General features: G+C 54.6%; 1 protein-coding gene across 1 annotated transcript in view; it reads right to left on the bottom strand.

Moving 5' to 3' along the window:
* Megf8 (multiple EGF like domains 8) overlaps window positions 1-19,802 on the bottom strand; it is a 45,317-nt gene extending 25,515 nt beyond the window's left edge. Inside the window, exons 1-15 of the mRNA XM_051207476.1 lie at window positions 19,528-19,802; window positions 12,021-12,184; window positions 11,481-11,687; window positions 10,637-10,817; window positions 10,460-10,548; window positions 9,108-9,523; window positions 8,551-8,696; window positions 8,304-8,426; window positions 5,781-5,935; window positions 5,423-5,542; window positions 4,804-4,948; window positions 4,554-4,717; window positions 1,737-1,937; window positions 1,162-1,362; window positions 211-447 (exon numbers count right to left, since the gene is read on the bottom strand). Of these exons, the coding sequence (XP_051063433.1) occupies window positions 211-447; window positions 1,162-1,362; window positions 1,737-1,937; window positions 4,554-4,717; window positions 4,804-4,948; window positions 5,423-5,542; window positions 5,781-5,935; window positions 8,304-8,426; window positions 8,551-8,696; window positions 9,108-9,523; window positions 10,460-10,548; window positions 10,637-10,817; window positions 11,481-11,687; window positions 12,021-12,184; window positions 19,528-19,714 (2,736 nt within the window). The 5' untranslated portion in view covers window positions 19,715-19,802. The remainder of the gene's footprint in view (window positions 1-210; window positions 448-1,161; window positions 1,363-1,736; window positions 1,938-4,553; window positions 4,718-4,803; window positions 4,949-5,422; window positions 5,543-5,780; window positions 5,936-8,303; window positions 8,427-8,550; window positions 8,697-9,107; window positions 9,524-10,459; window positions 10,549-10,636; window positions 10,818-11,480; window positions 11,688-12,020; window positions 12,185-19,527) is intronic.
* Between the last annotated feature and the right edge of the window lie 1,079 nt (window positions 19,803-20,881).

Consider the following 20,881-nt stretch of genomic DNA (forward strand, 5'->3'; position numbering starts at 1 on the left):
CAGCAGACAAACACACCTGCCGCTGGTGAAGAATACTCAATGGTTTTCCTGACCTCTGACCTCGACTACCAGGTGCCCATCCTTCCCAGCCCACTTCCTCTATTCCCCACTTAATTGTTAGAGACTGAGGGCAATCGCCCCAGCTGCAGGCCCTTGCCAGGGCCCCTCAACTGTCTGCACCCCCTTGAGGGAGCCTCTCGCAGTAGACACCTGGGTGCACGCATGGCAGTCACGATGCTCCTCACAGAGTGGGCAGAGGGCAGGTACCAGCACCAGCAGCGACTCGCCGGCCCCATCGTCCTCACAGTGGGCTCTTCCCTGACGCAGGTGACAGGTAGCACTGTTGAGGCACCAGCCGCAGCCCTGGTCAGCCAGGCAGCCCAGACAGGAGGAGTAGGAGGTGCAGGCTGAGGAGCGGTAGGGCTCCAGGAAGAAGAAGGAGATCTCCTGGGGCAGCACACAGGACCGGACTCAATTAGAGGTGATGACTGCAGTCAAGGGTTTGGACCCAGCATGAGAACTACAATGAGGATTCCGGAAATTGGCACAGGAAAGGGACCAGGGTCTGAAGGATTCTAGATTCTAAAGGTCAAAGTATGAATATAAGTTGGGATCCACAAATGAGAGGTTGAAGGCGAGGGGCACAGGGGCAGAGCCCCTGCCTAGAATCCCCCAGTGAGGGGCTGGGGCGTGGCTCGGTGGTGGAGCCCCTGCCTAGAATCCCCCAGTGAGGGGCTGGGGCGTGGCTCAGTGGTGGAGCCCCTGCCTAGAATCCCCCAGTGAGGGGCTGGGGCGTGGCTCAATGGTAGAGCCCCTGCCTAGAATCCCCCAGTGAGGGGCTGGGGCGTGGCTCAGTGGAGGAGCCTCTGCCTAGAATCCCCCAGTGAGGGGCTGGGGCGTGGCTCAGTGGTAGAGCCCCTGCCTAGAATCCCCCAGTGAGGGGCTGGGGTGTGGTTCAGTGGTAGAGCCGCTGCCTAGAATCCCCCAGTGAGGGGCTGGGGTGTGGTTCAGTGGTAGAGCCACTGCCTAGAATCCCCCAGTGAGGGGCTGGGGGCGTGGCTCAGTGGTAGAGCCCCTGCCTAGAATCCCCCAGTGAGGGGCTGGGAAGCTCAGAGGATCTGAAGCCAGAGCCTAGGAATAGCATGGAGGCTAGGCACTCACACTGCCTCCTGGCACTCCAGTCCGATCCCACAGGAGAGTGAGCTCACTGTGTCCAGGGCCTGCTGAGCCGTTGAGCTGGCCTCGGATCTCCACTGCATACTTGTGGCCTCTCCCGGGCATTGGGAAGAGACGAGCAGACCCAGGGCGCTGCAGCCTCCGGGTCTCCTTCTCTTGCTGAGCCACCCAGCGCCCTACCTCCTCCTGCAGCAGGGTGAGCAACCGACAGACCTCAGACCTCTCCACCCTCCTCCTTTAAACACCCACACCCCTCTCCAAGAACCCCAGCTCTCCCTGGGAGGAGGAAGGCCCCAGGGAGCCTTGGACTTCAGGAAGCGGCCACTCCTCCCCATGACCCTCCTCCTCCTCAGGGAAATCTCACTTGTCACTCAAACCTTCCCCATCCTCCACAGATTTTCCCCAAATTCAGCTCACAGTTGAAAACCCTCTAAGGATACACCACATGTCTGAGTGCTCCCCACTGCTCCCCAGAACCCTGACATCACCGCAGATGCCTTGAATCTCACTCATGACCATATTTACCAAAAATCACCTCAGAATATTCTAAAATCCCTCACCATGTTCTCAGTGTCCGGTCCTTTCGCCATCCGGGCCAGGACATGGAGGCGTTGGGCCCGAGCCCACACAGCCACATCCTCAGCTCCAGGACCTCCTGGCCCTCCTGGCAACAGAGGGTGGATGAACCCTCGGTACACGAGGGACACATCTGTCTCTGGGCTGGGTGTCAAAGTGATAGTTGTGCTTCGGACAATGGAGACCTGTACCATCAGAGATGGGGTTTCCATGTAAGTCACTCTCTGGACTGTTGCTCAGGACTCATACCCCTCAGGCCACACCAGAACCAGAGAAGACAGGCCAAATGGCCTTCACCAATGAGAAACTGAGACAGGTCATCGGGTCTAGGCAGCTTGCTCATCATCTTTCTGGAAAAAGTGTCAAGACCAAATTCAGACAGTATACACAGGTTCCACCTGGGCTCCCAAGCCAACCTCATCCAGTTTATAGTAAAACTCCAAAGACTGAGGGCCAGCAAGATGCCTTGGGGGTAAAGGTGGCTGCCATGCAAGCCTGGAGACCTGAGTTCCGTCCCCAGAACCTATCTAAGTTGGAAGAAGACAGCCATCTCCACAAAGCTGTCCTCTGACCTATGTGTGCAGACACACTAAGAATAAATTTAAATTTTTTTTTTCAAAAGTGACCAGGCATGGTGGCATCCACCCTTAATACCAGCACATGAGAGACAGAAGCAGGCAGTTAGTTGTGACTTCAAAGCCAACCCGGTCTACTTTGGGAGTTCCAGGCTATCCAGGGTTACGTAGTAACCTGGACAGTTTGAGAGTCTCTCTCAAACACAAACAAAACAAAAAGATGTCTTTTGTACTTGGAGACTGGACCCTTTGCATCTTTCTTCTCGGCTCCCTGCTTTCTCGGTAGGCTAGGCCGACACTCCTGGTGATGGCACAGCACAAGGCTGACTTGCTAGGGTGTGACTCTGCAACAGCAGAACAGAACGACAAGTGTCCACACCGGGGGCTGTCTATGTGACTTACAGGACCTGAGCTCGCCGGATCACACCTACAAACCCAGCACTTGGGACTCAGGCAGGGAGACTGAGGCCAGCCTGGACTACACAGCCAGACCTTACCCCCAGAACAAAGAACTAAACGCATGGCAGTATAGCATTTAAATGTAAACAGAATATTGCATAACTGTCCAAAATAAGAAGCGCCAGCTGGCACAGCGGCAGAGGCTCCTCACTCCCGCCCTCAGGAGGTGGAGAAAGATCGATCAATCTCAGGTATACAGCAAGCCCAAGGCCTGCCTCGGCTCCTCAGAGAGGGAAGAGGGACACACAGAACATGTTCCTCACGAGTGCCAGTTACTCAGGAGGCAGCCATAGAAGACCACGTGAGTCTAGGCCATCAGGACCAGCCTGGGCTGTCTCAAAAGCAATACCAACTAATGAAAACGACAGGAAGTATGTCTAAGATCTGTTATGGGAGAGTGCATTTGGATACGTTAAGACAAAAAAGCAGACAGAGTCTACGGGCTCCTGTCTTTGATGCCAGCACTCGGGAGGCAGAGGCAGGAGCATTGCCACACCTGGTTTGTGGTGGTCAGTGACTGTCAGCTTGACAGGATTCAGAAACATCGAGAGGCAAGCTTCTGAACACGAGTGTGAGGGGACTGCTAGACTGGGTGAACTGAGGTGGAAACAACCAGAAGGCAAGGTGAGTGTCAGAATTTGCCTCATCACTTCCCGGCTGCCTGGCCACCAAGCCTTTCCCGCTAAGGTGAGGTGAGTGCTTTGGGCTTCTGTTTTGTGTCTGAGACAGACCGGCTCTATGTAGTACAGGCTGACTCAGATTTCAAGCTCATTCTCTCTTGCCTTAGCTGCCTTCCCAAGTGCGGGCGGCATCACGGATAAGCGCTGTTATGTCCCCCGGTGCAGTTACAGCACAGAGGAGCCCTGAAGACACTATGCTAAGTGAACGAAGCCAGACATGGAAGCCACAGATGACACGGCTCCATTCATAGCAAATTATGGCAAATTCAGGGGCAAAGGGTTCTGGGAAGACCAGGAAGGGGGGAGTTAGAAAATAAATCTAGAGTTGATTTTAGAATGACAAAACTGTTGTCCTGCAGTCTTTTTTGTTTTGTTTGTTTGAGAAAAGTTTTCCTATATAGGTCTGGGAGTCTTGTAACTCACTCTATAGTCCAAGCTGCTTTCGAACTCACAGAGATCCACCTGTCTCTGCTTCTCAAGTGCTGGGACTAAAGGTGTGAGCCACCATGTCCAGCTTGTTCTACAATTTTTTTCAATATACTAAGTTATTCTGGTAAATTTTATGAGTTGTTTCACTCAAATTAAAAAAAAAGGGGGGGGGCTGGAATGATGGCTCAGAGGTTAAGAGCACTGGCTGCTCTTCCAGAGGTCCTGAGTTCAATTCCCAGCAACCACATGGTGACTCCCAACCATCTGTAATGAGATCTGGTGCCCTCTGCTGGTCTGCAGGCAGACAAGAGCAGTCATATAAAAGGGGGGGGGGGGAGGCTCACGGCCTGGTATTGCCCTTTCACCTACAGGGGACCTAGGGAGAAAGATAAATGCAGCATCTCTTAGGAACAGAGTGAGTTCCAGGTAAGTCTGGCCAACCCTGTCTCAAAACAAGAAGAAAAAGAAACCTGTCTATCTAACTCAAGCAGCTGAGCACTAGCCTAGAGGCCACCAGAGAGGGTTAGGGCGTGGCTCGGTTGGTGGCATGAATATTTAGCATGCACAAAGCCCTGGGTTCCATCCCCGACTCATTTGAAAAGAATCCATGCCAGGCCTGTAACTGCCAACTCCATCCCCAGGTTCATCTGGCCCCCACCTTGTCAGGCTGAGAGGCGTTGGGCGGCTGCTGGAAGGTGAGCAGATGCAGGCCAGGCAGGAAGCTCTGGGTGACACAGGCCTCCAGGGAAGTAACGAAGACAGGTGCAGGGCCCCACCAGCCCACGGTGCCCGAGATCTGCTCCCCTTGGCAGCGGGCCTGCTCTGAGAGGACAGGAAGTGTGGGAGGCCGGAGGGTCAGTGCAGAGGCATCAACCCCACCCCCACCCCCCAGGCTGCTCGACACTCACCAGGCCTAGGAAGGCAGCTCTCATTGTGCACACACCAACCTAGGGCACCCGGTCCCCGGGGAGGAGCCGTGGGGCTACTGAAGGCCAGGCATGCTTGGCAGTCGCTTAGCAGGCGGCCCAGGCCCAAGCAGCTGGCTGCTGGACACTGCAGAGAAGAACAGGGTCAATGCATGCTGTCCTCTGGAACTCGGGGGACCTCAGAAGAGCTGTGGATGCATGGCCTGGACTAGAGGGCCAGCCAAGTGGCCAACGGGAAACTGGAGCAGGGTTGGCCTCTAGCAGCAGTTCTCAAACTGCCAGTCACGACCCTGTCACAAGGGTCACCTAAGGGCACCCTGCATATCACATACTAGTTCACAGCAGTAGCAACACTACAGCTATGGATCAGCAACAAAAATGACTTTATGTTTGGGGTCACCACAACACGAGGAACTGTATTCAAGGGCTGCGGCATCAGGAAGGTTGAGAACCACTGGTCTATAGGAAATCAAGAACAAGGGCTCAGGTATGCAGGGACTCAGGTGTTGGGAGAGGCAAAGGCTGGACCGGGGAGGCCAGGGGAGTTAGAGGCAGGCCTCTGTGGTAGTGCCTGTGACAGAGGCCCAGGGCAGTCACTCACAGCTCCTGAGGAGGTTCCGGGAGGGGGTGCTGCCTGGCAAGCCCCCTGACACCAGCTACATTCCGGGTCTCGGGAGCAGACGCTGTGGTCTGTGTACATGGAGCAGTAGTCCAGATGGTACTGCAGAGACGGGTCACAGGAGGGGACGCGCTCGCTGCCCACTCTTACTCCTGTGGTCGTCGCCCCTTTCACCCCAGCCTCTCAGCACCTTGAGGGCCCCACTCATTCCTCCTGCAGCCCGGGGAAACCCTATACCACAGGACAGCCCGCTCTCCCCACGTCTCTCCCCCCGGGCTGTCTCCCCTTCACCCGGCTGCCTCCCCCTCAGCCACCCTCGGCCCGGCACCCCAGTGCTCACATCCAGGGCAGGTGCCTGAAACACGAAGGGGGGCACCTTGTACGCCATCAAGTCCCCACGAGGCCGGCCACTATATCCCCCAGCCACCAACAGGACACTGCCACCAAGCACAGCTGCCACATGTGAGTAACGACCACTAGGGGGTGCTGCTCGGCCTAGAATACAATCACAAGATCAGACCTCCCGCCTTCTGCCTTCCTGGTTCCAGCCTAAACAGCCTTTGCCTGCCTTCCCTCCTGGCCTGCCTGTCTCTGGCTGGCCTCTGGCCTCTCTCCTCTCTGAGGCCCAGGGCCCCTGCTTAAATCATTTCAAACATTGTGATCTTGCAGTGTGGGTTCAAATCACACATAAACTATGCATTGTACGGCTTTGGGCGGGAGACATAACCTTGCCAAGTCTTGGTTTCTTTCCCCATAAACAGAACCAGCACCCACCCTTGCGGATCTAAGAGAACTGAATGGGGAGCCCCAGAAGGCTGCCTAGGTCCCACCTGCTCATATTCATCCAGCAGCGCTAGGCCCCCTCTGGCGACTTCCCCTGCATCCTGGGAAAAACCACCCTTTGCCATCCCCGGTCCAAGACCCGTGCAGAGCTGTGCTGCCTCTGGTGGATGTGGGCCTTAGTTCAGATCAGCTAACTCAAGCTCAGAATAGGCGACCCAATTCCTATAGTTCCTGCCTGAGGACTCTCCTCCCTCTGGGCATTTTAGTTTTATTATGATTTTGTTTCTGGGTTGTTTGTTGATTGGTTTGAGACAGAGTCTCTCTGTGTAGCCCTGGCTGCCCTGGAACTTGCTCTGTAGACCAGGCTGTCCTCAAACTCAGAGATATCCACCTGCCTCTCTGTCCCAAATGCTGGGATTGAAGGCGTGCACCATCCGCCTGGAAGGATTTTTTTTTTTTTTTAAGATTTATTTATTTTTATGTGAGTTTTGCTTGCATGTGTGTCTGTATGAGGTAGATGAGGATGTCAGATCCCCTGGAACTGGAGTTACAGACAGTTGTGGGCTGTCATGTGGGTGCTGGGAATTGACCCTGGGTCCTCTGGAAGATCAGACAGCGTTCTTAACCCCTGAGCCATCTCTCCTCCTCCACCACCACCACCACCACCACCACCATTTTTTTGAGACAAGATTTCCATCTGTAGCCCCAGGCTAGTCTCAAATTCAGCCTCCTGAATGATGGGATTACAGACCCCTCTGAGAATGTGAAGCAAGTGGATTCAATTCAACAGTTATTGGGGACATCTACAAAAGGGAGGACATCTACAAAAGGTAAGCAGGAGGCTACTGGGAGGGTTCACCTCATAAAAGTGCCTGCCACCAAGGCTGACAACCTGAGCTCAGTCCCTGGGAGCCACGTGGTGGGAGGGCAGAGCTGACCCCTGTCGGGACCTCCCCATGTGCACTCTAGCTTACGCACAAACACACAAGCACACACAAACTAAAACCAACAAAAAAGACGACAAGCAGGAACAAAAGGGAACCAGAAGAGAACCAGAGACAGAAGCGGCCAAGGCCATCCATCACTGAGGCCATCCATCACTGAGCACCAAGATCCAGCCCAACCTGATGCTTTCCCTAAAAATGAACCAAGAAATTCTGCTTATAAAAAGTGAACCGTGGTGGCCCACGCCTTTATCCCAACACTCGGGAGACAGAGGTGGGCAGGTTTGGTGAGTTCGAGGCCAGCCTGGTCTACAGAGTGAGTTCCAGGACAGCCACGACTACACAGAGAATCCCTGTTTCCAAAAACAAAACAAACAAACAAATCCTGGAGGAAGACAATGTGTGAACTCATCACCCTGTCACACTCTTCACACATCCGTTCATTTCACAGCCACCCAGACACACAACCATACCAGAGCCCCATTGCGTGGACGAGAAGAACTAGGTGCAGACGTCAAGGCGTGCTCTGTGTAGCTGCCTATTTGAAGTCAGCCATCTTGACTCCATGTCTTTCCCACTATGACCATGAAGTCACGGCTCCTTAGGAAGCAGCTTAGGGCAGCTGCAACCTGGCAAACTCCCAACTCGACTGTAGGTTCTGGAGCTGGAAAGATGGCTACACTGCTAAAGGGCTTGCCTCCCAAGCATTAGGACTGGAGTCTGAGACCCAGAACTGTCACAAAAATACCAGGCATGCAGGAACACCTGTAATGCCAGCACTGCGGACGGAGAGCCAGGAGGAAGCCTGGGGCCCACTGGCCTGCCAGACTCACCTAGCTGGTGAGCCCCGGCTAAGGAGAGACCCTGACTCAAAGAAGGCCGGCACTATTCCTGAAGGCAATGCCTGAGATTGTCCTCTGGCCTCCGTGTGTGCACCCTACATGCACATACATATTCACACACTTAAAAATAAAAAGTAGAACCAAAGCTCAGTGTCCCTACGTCTGCTTCCTGGCTGCCCGCCCTCTCCTTCCCATGCTTTCTCCCAGAGGCTATTCCAACAAGATGCCTCATCCACCAAGGTAGTGAGTGAGGCAGCCCCTTCGAAAGCCCGCAGGAAAGCAGGGATGGCTCACCCTCAGGGGTTCCTGGCGGGGCAAGCTCAGCCCCTGACACCCACTGGTGGCAGCCAAGGTGGTAGAAGAAGATGCCATCTTCGTAGCACTTTTCCTCCTGGTAATGGGTGTGCACGTTGCCCCCTGCGAGAGAAGGAAAGGGCACGGCTTGCGAGCCTTGGGGGAGGCAGGGACATCCGGGCTGAGTCTTGGCTCAGGGGGAGCTCAGGCCCCTGGCAGGCAGACATGATCAGGGAAACTGCCTCACCATAGACCACCATGTAGTTTCCCAGAACACTGGCTGTGTGGAAGGCTCTCTCCCGTGGACCCTGGAGCCCTTCCCGGCCCTTCAGCGTGGTCCACACACGCCGATCCACATGGAAGAGCTCAGTGGAGTTGACCCGCACGGAAAACCTACAGGGAAGAGACAGGCCAGAGCTCAGGCAAGAAGGCCTTCCTTCCCTCCTCTGGCCTTACCCAAGATTGAGACTGGCCACGACCATGTCTATATCCCACCCTAACACACACTCACTACGGGGCAGCACCCAGGTCTGAGCAGGGGCTGGTACCTCCCATAATCTGGCAAGAGCTTAACAACAGGGGAATAAGCAGAAGTGTGCGGGGAAGAGATGGTCAGAGCCTCGTTAAGGACCAGAGTGTAGATGAGAGTGAGCAAACAAGTGAGTGAACAAATGGATGATGGCAGAACGAAGTGACTGCATGAGCACAGGCGTCTGTCCGTGAGCAGTCCTCTAAGGATTAAGGTCACCAGAGCGTTGGGCTGGTGTGGCCCTGAGGGCCAGGCGTGTAGGACAGGTCACTCACCGAGCAGTGGAAGGCCGGTGCCCACCATGGACCAACAGGGTACGGGAGGAGGCATGGAAAACCATAGAGTGGCCAGTGGCTGCAGGGGGCCGCCCGCCTGCTGGGACCACCTGCTCCCAATAGCCCCTGCTGGTGTGGTCCAGGCGGAAACGGAAGAGGCCAGAAGAGAAGAGGTCATGCTGAGTGCGGCCACCGGACACATACAGCCAGATGTCATCCACCAGAGCAGCAGCGTGGCCTGCCAGACCCGGGGGCCCGGAGGGACTGGAAGCTGGTGGCGCCAGAAGCTCCCAGTGGCCTCCGCCCAGGGGGCTGAAGGCCCACACATCATTGGTGAGCAAGCCGCTGGCCAGCTCACCACCCATCAGCACCAGGAAGCCAGCCCAGGCAACGGCCACGTGGGAGTGACGGGCAGCCTGTGAGGAAGAGACAAGGGGACAGATGGTGACACAGGGCGGGCCAGAGCAGAGAGGTGCAAAGACAACAGGTGTGGAGAGAGAGGGGACAAGAGGGCCAGGAGTTCAAGGCCAGCCTGCGCCACCAAGAATTTGACACCAGACTGGGCTGTGCGCGAGATCCTGCTTCAAGCAAACAAACAAGCCAAACAAGATAAGAAAAAGGAGAAGGAATTCAACAACAAGCAGAAAGCCAGCCAGCCCGCCCGCCCGGTGGTGCGCACTTCTAACTTAGGAGACGAGGCAGGAAGACTGCCATGAATTCAAGGCCAGCTTGGGCTACAGACTGGGATCCACATCGGTCTAAATCCTTAACTCAAAATAAAAGAATCAGGTGGTGGCAGCACACGCCCTTAATCCCAGCATGTGGGAGACAGAGACGGGGATCTCTGTGAGCTCGAGGCCGGCCTGGTCCACAGAGCTCCGGGACAGCCAGGGCTGCACAGAGAGACCCTAGCTCAAAAGACGAAAGGGAAAAAAAAAGAACAAAAAGAAGGCTGGATGGAAAGCACAGACATGAGAAGGAGAGCAGAAACAGAGGTGGTGACAGAAAAACTGTGAGAGCGAGGAGGCAGGGAGACAGAAATAGACGAGAGCGAGATGCTATCTCCAAAAAATGGAAGGAAGGAGGAAAAAAGGAAGGGGGAAAGGAAGGGAAGTAGGCAGGCTGGATGAGGAAAGGGGAAACGAGAGGGAAGGAAGGAGCAGAGGGGACAAATGGGCAGAGGGAAACTGTGTTTGGAAAGAAGGGGCAGAGGGCAAGAAAATGAATCTCCAAGTGAGCAAAACAGAAACAAGGAGAAGCAGGGTCCCTAGATGCACGGTCGGGGATGGAGGCTCAGGGTGAGGGGGTCAGGAGTGGGCAGGCCCTCAGCCAGGGCAGAGGAGGGTCCGTACCGGAGCAGGACTCAGGTCCCAGGACTCCCAGGTGTTTGTGGAGAAGTTGTACAGGACAAGGTCGCCCAGGGCCTTGTTAAGATCCTGGCCTGCAAATGAGGAGAATGCTTTCAAAGTCCCACCACGGGCTGACGGGCTTCCAGATCCTTCCAACTCACCCTCTCCCCATCTGCTCACCTCCAAAGACAGCCAGCAGCCCAGGTGGGGACAGGAAGGCACCAGCTGCCCCAATTCGAGCAGAGAAGGCAGGGTCCCCGGCGCTCACGTTGTGCCACCAGCCAGCCCCCTGGTTCTCCCACAAGTGCAGATCACAGGCTCGTCCAAGGAATCCAGGCTCACAGCGGCACGGGCCCAGGATCTGGGAGGAAGGGGACAAAAAGGCAGGCAGACAGAGAAGGAGATGATGTGGGTGTGGGGACAGACAGGAACAGACCCAGGGCGGACAGGGTAGAAAGAGAGACAGAAAAGGAAGGGTGTTCACAGAAATATTCAGAGAGAAAGGGACAAGCAAGGGGACAAAGGGAAGGACCCGGAGACACACAAAAGCACAACCCAAGGAGGGCGAGGCGGGGCAGAGCAGACAGACCCACATAAAAGGCATGGACAGACAGAAGAGGTGCTAGTGAGATCTGAGCTGGAGGAGCTCCGAGCTGGGAGGTCGAAGCAAGGAGGGTTCTTAACACGATACAGATCCCAAGTTTGGGGGTGCAGAGCTGAGGTGTAAGGTCGGGGTGGTGCCATAGGCCAGTCTCCCCAGAACTCGGGAGGCTGAGGGAGGAGCCAGCCTGGTTACCAAATGAGACTGTCTCAAAAGCCATCATGGCAGGGACCCAAAGCCAAACAGGACGAGGGGCATTACCCCTAGGTGACGGTTGGCTAGAGATGAGGACAGAGGCAGAAGTGAGGTCTCAGAGGAAGGGGAAGACCTGGGCGGAGAGGGGACAGGAGTGTCATGATGGACCATGTGTCAGGTGTGGTCCCCGGTCAGGATCCCAGGGGGACTCGGTGGGGGACAGCTCACCGAGGCGCAGGTGCCGTGGCTGCCGCAGTAGGCTGAGCACTCCTGCAGGCCACAGTCTGGGCCTCCCCAGCCGGGCTCACAGACACACACCCCTGGTGATTTGCACTGCCCGTGGTTCCGGCAGCCGCCGGGGCACAGGGAGAAGCGGAAGGACGCATTGAACCCCAGCAGGTTGTAGTTGGCGTCGCTGAACAGGTGGAGCAGCATCTACCAGACAAGAGCGTGGGAACAGTGGGGAGGCTGTGTGCAGACACTGGGCCACCCCTGGGGAGGGGACCCGGGAACCGCGGCCTTTCTCAGCTCCTGCCTGCGCTTCCCCAGCACTGGCACTGCAAGTGTGCTTCACCACATTCGTTCTACGGGGGGCTAGGGATCGAACCCAGGGCTTTGCGAATGCTAGGCAAATGTCTGCTCCCACCTCCCTCTGTGTGTTCTCTGATCCCCTGACTGGCTTTTTCTGCCCCTTCTGACCTTTTCCATCGCTTCCTAGATGCGCGCTCCTCCTCTCCCTCACGTTCCCATCTCTCCGTCACCACTAACCTTGCCGGAGGAAGCCTCGATGGGCGGGGGCCGGGTGCTCCCACTCAGACTAGCAAGCAGCGGGCCTTGCGGTGAGTCACCATCGTACACAAACAGGTAGTCATAGGTGCACTCCGTGTCCAGGAACAGGAAGTCCAGCAGGATTCGGTGCTGAGGGCTCGGGGCTGGGAAGTGAGCACAGGGGGCCAGGCTCCCACATGTTCTTCTAGGACTCATGCCGCCGCCACACCTCACTCTGGGCGGCAGATGTGAGGCTCCAAGGAGCCCCTGCTCATACGGTCAAGACACACAAGAGGCCAGGAGCTCAGAGGAACGGCAGTCTCAGCTGTGCTATGGGCTGAATGGCCACAATTTGTGGAAACTCACAAAGCCCTTCTCAACCACGGCAGCGTCCCTGACACCAGTCCAGGTCATGTCAGGAGAACCCTGTCTACTCTCCCCCTGCCCCAACAAAGAACTCACCTCAGAGCACCCAAGTCCCCACCCCACCCACACAGACTCTGTCTCTGCTTACTTTGGTACTACAGACACACAAGAAAACTAGACAGCCAGTCATCTAATCTGGGCTCTGTCCCTAAACAGCCACTGGCTGTGTACCCTGGTCAAACCACCTGCCCCAAGAGCTGTTTTCTCACCTGTAATACAGAGCTAATAATACTGTGATGGAATCAAGATCTTGGTGTGTGTGTGTCTGAGACAGAGTGTCTCTGTGTAGCCCTGGCTATCCTGGAACTCGTTCTGTAGGCCAGGCTGGCCTTGAACTCATGGAGCTCTCCCTGCCTCTGCCGCCTGAGTGATTAAAGGTGTGTGCCACCAAGCCTGGCAAGATCTTTAGGTCAGGGTTGGGAATGCAGCTCAGTGGCAGAGCAGTGTCTAGCATGTCTGAGGCCCCAGGGTCTATCCTCTGAAGTAAAAAAAGCAACTCGTTCTGTTCTTCTCTCCTAGAGACATCGTTTCCCGTATCCTAGACTGGCTTCAAATTCCTGCCTGAGTCTCCAGGATGCTGGGATTACAGATGTGTGTCACCACACCTCTCTCTCTCCTCTCTCCTCTCTCTCTCTCTCTCTCTCTCTCTCTCTCTCTCTCTCTCTCTCTCTCTCATGCTTCCTGAACTTAAAGGTGAATGCTGGCTTGAACTTGTACAGGGAGGTCTGTGTAATATATAATGTACAATGTAAAATATATATATGTATGTATACAAACACACACATATATATACATACAGACAGACATATGTGTGTGTGTGTGTGTGTGTGTGTAGTTAAGTGAGCACTAAATCCCCTGCCCCTTGGGCCTGGGAAAGGTCTCAGTGATTTGCCTGGCCACTAAAAAGCAGTAGTGACTGTCTAGGGATGCTGACACTCAGAAGCCATCCACAATCCACCAATCACCTGGGCATCCTAGGCAGCCCGCTCCCTCTCAGAGCACAGCTGTTCTCCATGAGGAAAAGTCACTGGTGCTGCAGCTGGCAGCCGACATCAAAGGGCAATTGTGAAAGGGACCTCTCTGGAAATCTGACAAGAGTGGGAATACAAATGGCCACAGGTGAGCCAAGGGTGTGGTCGGGTTGCAGAGCTTGCCTAACAGCCCTCAGGGAGGGGCTGGGGATGTGGTTCTGTCGTAAAAAGAGTGTGCCTGTCACGCACGAAGGTTCTGGGGCAGGAGCACACGGCTTCTTAGGAGAGCTAAAGTTGGGGAGCTACAGATGTGCCTGGGTTGTAGACTGCTAGCCTAGCACCCATAGGCCCGGGCTGCCAACCGCATGGACCCAGCTTGGCTGCCACACTGCAGCCCAGTACTCAGGAGGAGCTCAAGTTTAAGGTCCTCTCTGGCTGTATCCCAGCACTCTGGAGTCTGAGGTAAGAGGATCGTGGGTTCCAGGCCTGCAGAGCCGCATGGCTAGACCGGCTGAAAAACAGCACAGACACCTGGGGGGGGGGGGGTGAGGGTGATCTCTTTTCCTGGTGTTCTCTATCTCGTAACTAACTACCTAGCCTGCCTCCGCTTTATGGGTCTTTGGGCCTTGGCTTCCTTGCCTAGGAAATGGGAACGATTTTCCACACTCACCAAAGCTGGTGAATTCTCAACAAGATGACTACAATTTGCCAGTCCAGAGCCAGGATGCTCAGTAACGAGCCTTGCCCAGCCACTGTCCCTGTCATTGTCCTTCTCACAGAACCACGGACGCAGCCTCTTTCCACATGCGGTCTGAGGTCTTCCTTCCACACTTGACACCTGGCCCCAGCCTCCTCTGCTCAAGTCTTTCACAGCTACTGAGCCAGGAGAAAACTCAGCCCCCTGACTCGGTGCCGGGAACTCGCACTGGAGTGGTCAGGTGTGGTGAAGCGCGGCTGGAACCCTGACTCCACGGGGCCTCTGCACAAGCTGCTGTACGTTTGGAGGCCACCTCCGGGAAGCCTGCCGTGATGGTTCAGGGCTGGGTTGGGGAGTCTCACACCCCAGGAAAACTGCCAATGTTCTGTGCCGGGACTATCTGTTATCCGTGTCTAGGGCTAACTCCCCCGTAGGCTAGGAGGCACAGGACAGGGCCTGGGCCCGGGGCTGATCTCTTCCCAAAGACTGCCTTGGCACAAGGCCTGACCCTCAGCAAGCACTGGGCAGTTGCTGAATGAGAAAATAAAGAGGCACAAAGGAAGCGTGGTGACACAGTAATTACACACTGGGAGGCAGGAATGGAAGGACTGGGTGAAGGCCAGCCTGGGCAACGCAGCAAGAGCTGGCCTCTGAAGCAGAGAACACAAAACCACAAAGCATACAGACTAAGCAGGTTGTATCCGTGTACTGAGCAATATGCACTTATATGCATATGTGTATATATCAACAATTAAGTTTTTAAAGGGGGCCATGGATTGAAAGCGAGCAAGGAGGGGCATCAGGGAGTTTGGAGGGAGGAAAGGGAACAGGACAATGTACTTGTCATCTCAAAAAATAAAAGCAATTAAAAGAAAGAAAAGTCCAGGCTAGAGAGATGGCTCAGCAGTTTAGATGTGTTGCTTTTGCAGAGCAACAAGTTCGATTCCCAGCACCCACGAGAGGGCTCACCATCAGCCTCAGAGAGCTGACACCCTCTTCCGACCTTGGGCACCAGGCACACACATTATGCATACATACATACACACATATATACACACATACATGCAGGTGAAACACTCAAAATTATCTAAAATTAATTTAAAAATGAAAACACCACTACAAAGCCAGGTGTAGTGAGGTGACCCTATAATCCCAACATTTGGGAAACAGAATTAGGGTCATCACTGGCATGTTCCGGACAAGCCCGAGCTACATAAGACCCTATCTCAAAACACAAAACACCAAGCCGGGCAGTGGTGGCACATGACTTTAATCCCAGCACTCTAGAGGCAGGCAGATCTCTGTGAGTGAGGCCAGCCTGGTCTATGAAGCTAGTCCCAGGACAGCTAAGGCTGTGAAACAGATAAATCCTGTCTCAGGGGGGAAAAAACAAACAAACAAAAACAAAGCAACACCAACAAAAAGACTAAAACCAAAGAAGAGGAGGAAAGACAGAAAAGCTCTCACTCTCTGGCTTTGATACCACATACAGATTCCTGACCAGAGCCTGGGGATATAACATACAGATCCCCACCATGGTTTGGAGATTGCACAAGAACCATTCAGCAGGACCAAGAATCCAGGCCTCCTAGAATCTCACCAGCCTTCACCACACACGGGTTCCATCTGGGACCCAAAACAAGTGCATCTTTTTCCGGGAACCTATGGGAGGCGGGCTCATCATCTGCCTCCCTCCCAAAGCTCAGGGTCTCGGGTTTCAACCATTCCAGAAAGAAATCTGACCCCAAGTCCTGCCTCCTGCCCTGCCCCTAGTGGAAGCGGATGCTCTTACCCTAGAAGAGGCTGGGAAGTCATGGTATTCCAAGTGAGTATGACAGGCATGGCACACACCACAATCCCAGCACTAGGAAGGCTTAGGTAGGAGAATTTTGAGTTCACAGCCAGCCTGGGCTACAAACAATAAGCAACCAATCCACTTAGACTTCTAGATCATTTTGAAACAGGGTCTACTATGTAGCCCAGGTTAGCCTTGGGATCTCTGAAGCACTTGGATTACAGACTTGTATCAACATCCTTACCTAAGATGCTGGTTCTCAGAGGTGATAGGTGCCTCCCACACGCCACATTCAACCATTGGCTCCCACGTCACTGAGGAAAACCCACACACGTGTCCCAGCAGGGTTCACATCTCTACCCCCACCTCTGCCCCACTTCGGGACTCATACCAAGCCTCTAGTCTGTCTCCCTCCACCCAGGCTCTGGCTGACAAAAAGGACTGCTCTAAACCATTCAGTAGCTCTCTGGCATCCCCAAACTGCTGGTATAACATTCAAGGACCTGCTCTGGCTCCTTATCATCTCCCAGTCTACTGCACAGAAACCAGACAAACCTAGACATAGATCCTCCCTCATGTCTTCACAGAGGCTGGTCATTTTACACCCCTGTAAAAGTGTAAATGCCTGTACACGCTTCAGTGTATCTCCGCTAGGCCCCGTCACCAAACTCTGATTTCCCACCTGAACCGTCTCCTTATGCGCACTGGACCCTGATAGCCACGCCCATCCTACCATGCCCAACTCCAGACCTGTCTCAGCTATACAGTGAGCTGCCAAAACAAAACCAAACCCTCCAAGCCGAGGAGATATCTCGGGATAAAGGACCGCCGTTCAGATGCTCAGATGCAATCGTGCATGGCTGCAATGCTGGCGGCGTACTTAGACTGAGATGGGGAGCAGAAAAGAGAAGGCCCATTAGCAACTGGGCCAGGCAGGCAATGGGAGTAAGAAATCGTGTCTCAACAGGGCACACCTGTAATCCCAGCACTCGGGAGGCAGAGGCAGGTCAATCTCTGTGACTTTGATGCTAGCCTGGTCTACTGAGCGAGTTCCAAGACAGCCAGGGATACACAGAGAAACCCCGTCTCAAAAAACCAAAATAGAAATCCTTCAGACAAGGTGGGAGGTAAGGACTGTTATAAGAAGTTGTCCTCTGACCCCTACATGTTATCTGTAGCTGCATGCTCACTCACATGTGTGCGTGCAGTCAAATGCTCACACACACACATACACACACATGCACACACATGCGCACACACATGCCCACACACAGGCATGCACACATGTGCATGCACACATGTGCATGCACGCACACACATACATGTGCACAATGCATGTACACACATACAAATGCACACGCACGCACACATGCACACACATGCACACATGTGCATGCACGCACACACATACATGTGCACAATGCATGTACACACATACACATGCACACACACATGCACACATGCGCATGCACACACGCATGCTCACACATACGCCCACACGCACGCCCACACGCCCTACATGGAGGAGAGAACAGAGCAGGTGTCAGTCTCAGGCTGAGGTGTAGCTCAGTTGGTAGAGTGCTTGCTTAACATGCATGAGGCCCTGGATTCAAGTCAAAGTGCATGTGAAGCATGGTGGTGCACACCTACTGTCCCAGAATTAGGGAGACAGAGGCAGGAAGGTGAGTCCAGGGCCAGCCTCAACTACGTCTCCATCCAGCTCAAGCCACCTGGATTACATAACATTCTGTCTTTTAAAAATTTTAAAAAGCCGGGCGGTGGTGGCGCATGCCTTTGATCCCAGCACTCGGGAGGCAGAGGCAGGCGGATCTCTGTGAGTTCTAGACCAGCCTGGTCTACAGAGGGAGTTTCAGGACAGGCTCCGAAGCAACACAGAGAACCCTGTCTCAAAAAACCAAAAGAAAAAAAAATTAAAAACCTGAAGACTGGAAAGATGACTCCGAGTTTAAGAGCAATTGCTGCTCTTTCAGAGGACCAGGGTTCACTTTCCAGCACCCACATAGCAGCTCACAGCCATCCCTAACTCCAGTTCCAGGGGACCAGATGCCCTCTTCTGGCCTCCTCATGCACACACAAAGTGCATGTACATACATGCAGACAAAACACTCATGCACAGAAAATATGAAAATATACAAATCTTTAAAAAAAAAAAAAAAGTTTCAATCTACAGCCCAGGCTGGCCTCAAACTCACAAACCTCCCTTCCTGCCTCTGCCACCAGTCCTGGCTTCTCCTTGCATCTGTTTTAGCACACTAGATTTTAGCACGCACACTTACTCAAAAGCATCCCATGATCCTGTCCCCTCCCACCCATGCCCCTGTGCCAACCAGACTCGAGACGGATGGATGTCTTCCCTGGACTCCCCACTTCCGGAAAGCCCTTAGGAGCAGGACAGAGCCTTTGCACGGGCTGTGCCTTCTTTCCAGAATGTTCTTCCTCTCTCTTCCTGGCTGATACCCATAGATCCCTTAGGTGTCATCTCTGACATCTCATGTACTTCCTCTGGCCTCTCCCACAGGAGCACTCTGGTATGTCAACCGTTAACATGTCAGTCTCCCTCACAGGGATTGCTGGGAAGAAGGTCCCTGGTCCCCTGCCGTGCCATGGTGGCATATACGCTTTCTGGCACGTGAGTGACTGAAAATTTGGTTTTATTGAAGTATTCAAACACAGCAATAACTCCAGTGGCATTTACTGGAAATTTATCTATGTGATGGCTATTCTTTGTCGTTAACTTGACTACATCTGGAACTCACTAAAACTCAAATGGCTGGGCATACCTGTGAGGAATTTTTTATTTCGTAATTAAATCCTTTAACGTGGGAAGACCCAGTTCTATAGTGGATCTTTTGAGGTGGGAAGACCCACCTTTAATCTGGGCCACACCTGCTGCTGGCGGCCTACAGAAAGGACAGGAAGGAAGCTTGAGCTTTGCCTGTCTGCCCTCACTCTCACAGGTAAGTCCATTCCTACACTGGCGTTAGCGGCCACTTCGTCGCGATTCTGGGGTATACTGAGGACCAGCTGAGACTTCCAGCCTCATGCACTGAGCAACTACTGGATTCTGTTGGTGGGCAGCCATTGCTGGGCTGGCTGGACTACAGCGGGAAAGGCACTCTCATAAATCCTGTTATTATATAGATTCACTCTCTAAGTTCTATTTCTCTACAGAACCCTGACTAATACACTGTACCAGACACCCAGCGTATTAAAGATCCGATTCTCTGCATTTTAACTAAGAGGCAAGTACTAACGTTATGCCCATTTGAAGTAAAGGAAACTGAGCCTTCGGAATTAATCTGTCCAAAGTCACAAAACTTGTGTGAAACAGAGCCTAGATTCTAAGCACTTAAGTTCAAGTTTTTCAAGTGAGGAAAAATACGCCTCTCCGATACTCCTGATTTGTATCAGACTCAATCTGACTCTTCACACATCCCCTCCTGTGGAGTTAGGGCCCAGGCTGACAGCGACCCTGTGTGTTCAACACTTCAAGCAAACGTCCTGGAAAGGAGCCGGGCTGTCGGAACGCGCTGAGTGGATGGACGCACAAATGAATGAGCTAGAGAACGAGTGAGCGACCCACACGGCCCCACTCACCCTCGATAAGCCACTCGCAGTTGCCATTGACGCTGTAGTTGCCCGCACCGTCCGTCACGAAGCCTGGCGCCTCCCGTAGCACCTGCCGCTGCCCCTTGCAGTCACCGGCCAGAACCCTGAGCGACTGCGGCCCCGGCACTGCCAAGGCCAGGGCCAGGGCCACGGCCAAAGCTCGGCCCAAGGCCATCGCCGCCTCCCGCCCGGATCCTGAGAGACCGCAGGGCCGTGAAGACCCGGAGGGGACCCTCTCCGGGAGTGAGGCCGTGCAGATGCAACCTTTATAGCATGTTTGGCACGGCCTGGTAGCCCAGAAGTGGACCAGCGACGCAGCCCGGGCCAAGGAGACGGCCACTGCTGGTGGGCTCTTGACGCCGAGGGGCGGGCCCTGTAGACCCAGGGAAGGCCCTGGACACCGGGTCGCTGTGGACAGTGCCGACCCCTAGGGACCGAAGGGGTCCCCTACGGACTCGCGCCCCCATGGGGGGCCGACCCCATAAACGGCGTCCAACAGTTGGACTCCGGCCGCTTGCGAGGCCCAAGCAAACAGAAGAGACTGTCCCCGGGGGCGACGAGATCTACAGCCCAGCAGAGCCCTCCACAGCCGGTGCGGGCCGGGAGACTCCCGGGACGACCCGCCAGCGGGGGCGGGGGCGGGGGCGGGGGCGGGGGCGGGGGCGGGGGCGGAGCCGGCCTCCGGGGTCCCGGCCCGGATGCCTCGGTTGGGCTCACTCTCCTGCTCACCCACCCGCGCCTCCCTCCGGTGCCGGATGGGCTAGATCAGAGAGACCCGGGCACTCCCGGGCCAGAGCGGCCTGGGGAAGACCCGCGGAGAGGGCTGGGGGCGGGAGGCGCGCAGCCTCTGCCAGGAGGCCAGGCTGGGAGGAGGCGAGAGCGGCGGGTCAGAGCGGCCCTGGGAGGACTGCGGAGCGCCTGGCCCCGCCCCTTCTCTAAGGAAGACTTCCGGAAACTTTCCCTCCCATCTGTTGTAAGCCGCTTGCGCAGCCGGGAACAGGAATCTAGCCCAGAGAGAATTACGCATGCGTATTGCTGAGCGTGCAACCTCAAATCGCGTTCAAACGGTGGGTGCCAGACAGTGGCTGAGCAAAGCTTGTGCCACTGGAGGGCGCCTTTATCTGATAGGAAAAGTGAAGGCAAATAAATAAAAGTAAAACACAGGAGCTGTAGAAAGCTGTGCTGCATGGTTATTTTCTGGATTCAGGATCAACATAAATATCAGGTTTGTAGGCTCGGACCGCGAGACTGAAAAATGCTATTTCATAGATGGACACACTCAGCCGCCTGGGCCTTAAAATGTTTCTAAGCACTATCAAGACAGAAAAGAAGCTGGAGAGAT

Source organism: Phodopus roborovskii, unplaced genomic scaffold (assembly GCF_943737965.1).
Source record: "Phodopus roborovskii unplaced genomic scaffold, PHOROB, whole genome shotgun sequence".
Lineage (NCBI taxonomy): Eukaryota > Metazoa > Chordata > Mammalia > Rodentia > Cricetidae > Phodopus > Phodopus roborovskii.